The 6,526-nt window shown below is 56.2% G+C and overlaps 2 protein-coding genes across 2 annotated transcripts; both read left to right on the top strand.

Moving 5' to 3' along the window:
* Nucleotides 1-1,233: 1,233 nt before the first annotated feature.
* On the top strand, nt 1,234-2,797 carry PHACADRAFT_264907 (uncharacterized protein). Its single transcript, XM_007401416.1, has 5 exons — nt 1,234-1,423; nt 1,486-1,865; nt 1,917-2,044; nt 2,105-2,514; nt 2,569-2,797. Exons 1-5 carry the CDS (start codon nt 1,251-1,253, stop codon nt 2,738-2,740), a joined length of 1,263 nt encoding a protein of 420 aa, XP_007401478.1. The 5' UTR covers nt 1,234-1,250; the 3' UTR covers nt 2,741-2,797.
* Nucleotides 2,798-5,696: 2,899 nt separating this feature from the next.
* On the top strand, nt 5,697-6,012 carry PHACADRAFT_264906 (uncharacterized protein; the record flags this gene model as incomplete). The annotated part of the gene is made up of 1 exon (XM_007401415.1): nt 5,697-6,012. A coding segment is annotated over exon 1 (242 nt), but the record flags the coding sequence as incomplete, so codon positions are not given.
* Between the last annotated feature and the right edge of the window lie 514 nt (nt 6,013-6,526).

The raw sequence follows: 6,526 nt of genomic DNA, 5'->3' as shown, positions 1-6,526 counted from the left end.
AAAACACTTCTTACCTCCTCTACACAGTTTTCACAGATTCTACAGGCGAACGTGCGAACACCGGCGACCACGCTCATGTCGTCCACGGCCTATGCAACGCCGGAAAACGAGAACTCCTTGCTTCAGAGACACTCTTACCGAATTGCGGCAACGTATGCACGTGCTAACTCTTTAACACTGCCGTCAGAGTCGAGACTTCAGCCGACTCATCGAGCTTATCAGCTTCGCAGCACCCCACATAGCAGGTCATTCATTGTTAGGGCTTCACGTGCCAAGTCTTGGCGCTCTAATATGAGGGCTGTGACAGTGGTTGATGACAGCCACCTGCTTGTTGCTCGGCAGTGCGACCGTGACTCATCCGACCATCTGCGGTGGCATCTGGAGATAAGCTCAGAGCTGCATTTCACAGACATCGCGCCGCACGAAAGACAACAAGAGGCGACTCATGTAAGCATTTCAACTTTGCTTGTGAGACATCATAGAACAAAGGTTCAAATTTGCTGTGCAGATGGGCGGGAATAGGTGCTGATCGGCCTCCACCGGCTCAGTGCGAGACCAGGCTATATCAGGCGATTCAAATCTTGCGCCTTGTCGAGCCAAAGTTTGGCATAGAACCATGCGGTGACGTGCACACCACTTCTATCTCGCCGGCACTATGCATTTTCGACAGTTCTCGAGGGTAAGCATGAGCCGGAAACTTAGCAATGAAATGACCAAGGTGCCACGTGTATGTCTCACAAATCTCCATTGCAGTGCGATGCTAATACCGACAGAGAAATAGAAGTAGAGGCCGCCGCTCTCGTCGCCGCCCCGCCTGTGATTATGTAAGCGCTCACCGAAGTCACCGCTTGATGGGGTGCATGCGCTTCCGGCCGCGACGATAACCAGACTTGTCCCGAAACCCCACGACGGAGGCCACACCTTCATTCCGCATGCGGTTCTAAGAGTGATCGCTCCTTCGTGATGGGATGGCGGAGAGCATCTGGTTCTTGTCGTACCCAACTGCCTTCAGGTGGGTGGACTACTATAGCCGCTGGGCGTAATCTCGCCTGACTAGCGCCTCCGTGCTGGTCGCATCCACCCAGCCAACTAGCGATCTCAGGTATAGTGTACGCCGGGCTTCCCTGCAGCCTGCTTTCCATCGCATGCACATAGGTCAAGGCATCAGGGGTGCATAAAAGCCTGCCCGAAAACTGCTTGCAGAACAACAAGTTCTCCTACTCTCCCCCCCAGCCTTCGCCTGCCGCACCATGCTCTGCAAAGCAACTCTGGTTTCCATAACTCTCGCTCTCCTCGCCACTGCGAGCCCCGCCGCCTACGCTTCTGGTGTCAGCGTTGCGCTGGGAGAGCGCAGCACACTGACTCGTGCCGACGGCACCTTCGACCATGAGAAGGCCATTTTGCACAACATCAAGACTCACAAGTGCGTTTTCCACTGGCCTGTACCGTGTTTCTGTGTTGACCACACCATCGTGCGTTCTGCAGCAAGTACCAGAAGAACCTCCGGAATCTGCTGGCAAACAAGGGCAGCCTTCCCGAGGGTTGGGAGATCAAGGAGTTCCGGACGGTCCCTACCAGCGTGCGGAAGCGTGCCACTGGCTCCGATCCGCTGATGGACCAGGATGACGACGAGGAGTGGACAGGTTCGGCCTCCATCGGCACTCCCAGCCAGTCATTCGTCGTCGACTTCGACACCGGCTCGTCCGACCTGTGGGTCCCTAGTTCCTCCTGCACGAGCTCGGTCTGCAACGGAAAGCACAAGTACCAGGCTTCTTCGTCTTCCACCTCTTCTAAGGAGAACGGCACCTTCTCAATCGAATACGGCGACGGGTCAACTGTCTCTGGTCCCGTCTACACCGACACTGGTGAGTTACTCAGAAGTTATAATCACGAGCTGAGCTGAGACTCCTTTGTAGTGACCATCGCCTGCCTGACCGCGACCAGCCAATATTTCTCTCCGGTCACCACGCTCTCGAGCGGATTCGGGGGCGATCCGGCTGACGGCATTCTAGGCCTCGCCTATCCCGCCATCTCGAATCTCAAACAGGTGCGCTTTTCTTCCGTCTCCTCGCGCTTTCCACGCACATTCTCACGTTCTCCGTGCCAGAACCCTGTTTTCAACACGTTCATCGTCCAGGACCAGGTCAGCGCGGGCGAGTTCGCCTTCAAGCTCGCCTTGACCGGCTCGGAGCTCTTCCTCGGTGGCACCGACACGTCCAAGTACACCGGCTCGATTGAGTTCCACGATATCGACCAGTCCACAGGATTCTGGCAGCCGACCGGTGCGAAGAGCGTCGTCGGTTCCGAGAACCCCAACACCAACTTCGAGACCGTCATCGATTCGGGCACGACGATCATGTACGGCCCGCCGAGCGCAGTCGAAGCCTTCTACGCCGCAGTCTCGGGCGGTAAGCTGTACGACTCCGAGCATGGATACTACTCGTACCCGTGCAACTCGCCGCCGACGGTCGGGTTCAGCTGGGCTGGCAAGACGTGGGATGTCACCAGTGCCAAGTGAGTCGGAGGCCCGGTCGCGCCGCTCGAGTCCGTGCTGATCTCGTCTTGCAGCTTCAACCTCGGGGAGACCGAAAGCGGTAGCAGCGAGTGTGTCGGTGCGCTCGCAGGTCAGGACGTCGGACTCGGAGACAACGTGTGGCTGCTCGGCGATAGCTTCATGAAGAACGTTTACACTGTGTTCTCGTTCGACCAGAACGCTGTGGGTTTTGCCACTCTTGCTTAAGTGCGAAAAGCATCCCGGCATGTGGCGATAATGTACTAAAACTGGGGTAAACCTGTAACGCTGTAGAACCATGGCATATGCACCTGGACTTGCTCTGTTTGTTTGTACGGATTCTGTGCTATATGTAGGACCATTCTGGGCTCATAGCTTGTAACTCCTATCCTTGATTTATTCAATCACTTGGGGTGTCGCTGTCGTGTCTTGGTCGTTGTACGAGTGCTATGGTACCAGCACAGTGCAGAGCAGCAACAAGTATAAGTCACATTTGGACACATCAACGGGCGATGAGACCGAATATAACACTTTGATCTGTTTTAAACGAGATGGCACGGTAGTATCGGTCACTGGTGGGCAAGAAGACTTGGATGTATCTGAAGTCTACGATCGAGGCGTGACACCGACTTGTACAACACACGATTTCACCCTGCCAACTTCAAGAAGCTCTGACAATCTGGTTCGTCGAGCTTCGCTACTTTCCTAGGATCATTGATCTGCGCGATGTGCGAACGGAATGACGTGTCGGACTACTTATGTCTTCGAAGGCAGCGGACGCATCGCGCCGGGCTCGGCTGCGGGTATATTACGGGATGAAGATTATGATTTTTGAACCCCCCCCTTATGGCTGTTATCGCTTTCATGGCCGTTGCAGTCGTCTTTGGCATGGTCGTGCGGACGTTGCGGAAGTGTATACAGTGGGCGACTAGTGGGCGTGAAGGTCAGGCTTGATGCGATCTCCTTCATAAAACACTGTTCCAATATCTCTGGCCCAACAATAAGGCCACATCGCTTGTCTGCCCCACCAACTACGCCTTCGCCACTCGCACAATAATCACATACAAGTAAATACAACTCCCAAACAGTACCTTTTTCGCGCTTACACCATCGACGCATCGCGTACAACCAACCGCCTCCCAACCTGATCACAATGCTCTCGGACAATACCCGCGCCACATCCTCCGCCTCGCCGGCCACAACGTCCAGACTAGCGAAATACACACCCTGGATACAGAAATCGCGTGGCTCCGCCGCTGGCTCAAAGTAACCACCGCTCTCGCATCCGACGCTCCCTCCAACCTCTGTGGCGTCGCGCAACGGAAGCTCGTCGCCATGAGCGACCTGCTCGCTGAGAGAGAGGCGAAACGGAACCGACTGGATGTCGAGCTGTTCGGCGCCGCGAGCGACCACGATGGCTACGCAACCGAGTCCGACGTTGAGGAAGATGGCGAGTCCGGCGACGAGGAGAGTAGTTACGACGGCGACGGTGACAGCCACGACGCACATGATCAGCTTCTGCCCGTTCGCCGACGTGTCTCGCCGCCGCCCCAGCACCGTGAGTATCGCGTCGTGAGCCCTCCGCCAACTTTCCTGCAGGACCGAGGTGAGTTGCGCTTATCTGCTGCTCAATTTGGATAAGTACTGGCGCTCCCTGCGTAGCCTCAGCTCGCTCAAGTCTTGGACAGCCGTCGCATGTTGCCGAATATAACGACCAAGCACCCAGAGACGATAATGTTCGACGAGGGACTCGTACAGCGGTATCCACCGCTGGCCAGTTCGCGTCGAACCGACAAGAGATGTATACAGCCGGACAAGGCGCCGCCTTGTCTCGCAACCACCTCCGATACGACGCACCTTGGGGCCGCGCTGACAACGTCTCATGCCCACTCGCCACAAGTGGCTACCGAGACGCACCTGTAACTGAGAACCAGAGGGGAAAGAAGAGAGCACTGGAGGTCGAGGAAGTCAAGGAAGAGGAGGTCGATGAAGAGCCCAGGAAGGGGCACGCTGCGAACAAGTATGATGACGACGACGACGACGACGAGCGTGACCAGGAGAGTCGCAGGCCTAAGCGCAGCAGGCCCAGCCCAGTCCGCCCGTCCTTCTGCCACCCGTCTCGCCATGTGGAGAACCGTGACCGAGTCCACGCGGCAGATACTGCCAATGTCCCGACAGCCGCGCCTGCCACGCCTGTTGCTCCGCCTACCCCTATGCCAACCGCGCCTGTCGCTGCGCCGATCCCCGCGATCGTCGCGCCGGCCGCGCAGCCGGCTCAAGATGCCTTCGTCGTCATACCGCCTCCGCCTGCCTTTGCACACCTCCCACCAATCGAATAAGTAGTCGCCGCTCTCCTTGACCCACCGCACAACATCGCGCTGCCTCCAATCGCCGCGCCTCAGCCGGTGACGACGCAGAACTTCAGGATGCAGCTTGACTTCATCATCTTGTAGCGGCGCATGGTTTCCTTCTTAATGTAGCGCAGAGAGATGGTCTTGAATTGGTCTTGAATTGGTCGTGGAACCTGTAAAGTAGTTAGCCCCCTTCTATCGAGTTCTCATTACACACCTCTGGACGGACGAACTTGAGCGAGACTTAAACTGGCAGTCTACTGCTGAGATAGCAGAGTGTCCCGTGCTGCGAGTATCAGGGGGAGTGCTGTGCCCAATTGCTCTGCCCGAGTGATGTGCCATGGCAAAGATATATGGAGGAAGAGGGAGTCAGAGAGACGCGGCAGAGAGGGTAAGTCGGAAGCAGTGAAGATTGTTAATCGGGGTCCCTATTCACGTGACCGGAGGCACTTGAAGGGCGTGAAGGGCCGAGACCCCGGATCAGTTCGCGACAAGTTACAACCCCTTCTGGCCTGGACTGTGTACCGACTCCTACGGCAATAACAACGTTCGAAAGCAGGTTGAACTATGTGACATACTAAGCGGTATAAGGCTACACATGCGAGTACACATAATGAGAACTGACTCCAGTAACTTGAAGATCGTGGTCGTGCGATGCTGCGTTTGGCCCAGGGATCCCGGGTGAAGGCTTCTCGTGACGACGCTCGACCTGCATGAAACGAACATCTCTCTAAGCCAATAAGCTTTTAATTTGACGCGCGAGGTCTGTGCATGCTCTGGCCTAGTCCCGCTACTTGTTTAGATCATCACTCATCGTCGGGCTGTACAATTATTTTACCCACCACTCACCGCTCGGTAGCTGACTCGATTTGCCGACTCCAAAGTGTTTTCGAATGCAACGCTTCACATGCACCAAATTAAGGCCTGCGTGCGGCCGCCATTGAACATTCGTAGCCACGAGTGCTCGACGCCGTACACGTCCGACGAACTCACCGCCATCGCGCGCGACAACATTGAGGTGAACATGTCAGTGGTGTGCAACTTCGGGCAGGAGTTCGCCACGCTCTCTGAATTCGTACGCCAATCGCTCGGCATTCTTGCCCTCGGACAGTGCTCGACAGGAAAGTGCGAGGTAGATTCGGTTCCTGACAGGTCTGTGGGCACCATGAGCTTACTCTTTATCTTTACGGACCCAAGGCCCCAGGCGATGCGCAGAAGACGGTGCTGCAGCCGTAGAACTGCACGACGTTTGCCTAAGGTGTGTGTCATTCTCTCCACACGCACGCCGCGAAACGTGACAGCTTGGCTCTGCAGACCTGCTGGCCATCCTGCGTGGCATGAACCCCGAGGAGGGATTGATCGCCCTATATCAACGACCCGGATATTCATACAAAGATAGGCGACCGGGTGTCGGGCTACTGGACCGCCGTAACCAACATCGCGCACATGCTCTTGCGCGCGCCAGATTTCTGCCTCACCAAGAGGTGCGCACGCTGCGTCGTTTTTATGAGACACAATCTAATACCAGAGTAGGCCATCGTTTGCTCCATTGGTCCAGCTACTAATCCTACCAAGCGCTCCGTGGGCATCTCTCTGTCGCCTGGCGAATACGTAGAGCTGCTCCAGCCCGCGATATTCACAACCTGGCGCATCCCTTGCAGGG

The sequence above is a fragment of the Phanerochaete carnosa genome, assembly GCF_000300595.1.
Source record: "Phanerochaete carnosa HHB-10118-sp unplaced genomic scaffold PHACAscaffold_12, whole genome shotgun sequence".
Taxonomy (NCBI): domain Eukaryota; kingdom Fungi; phylum Basidiomycota; class Agaricomycetes; order Polyporales; family Phanerochaetaceae; genus Phanerochaete; species Phanerochaete carnosa.
The sequence above is the reverse complement of the archived record's forward strand: the minus strand, read 5'-3'. Positions and strand labels throughout refer to the sequence as shown.

Coding starts and splice junctions, on each gene's coding strand:
- PHACADRAFT_264907 (XM_007401416.1), top strand. CDS start 1,251: ATGCTCTGCAAAGCAACTCTGGTTTCCATAACTCTCGCTCTCCTCGCC. Junction 1,866..1,916: donor TCCCGTCTACACCGACACTG/GTGAGTTACTCA, acceptor ACTCCTTTGTAG/TGACCATCGCCTGCCTGACC. Junction 2,515..2,568: donor TGGGATGTCACCAGTGCCAA/GTGAGTCGGAGG, acceptor CTCGTCTTGCAG/CTTCAACCTCGGGGAGACCG.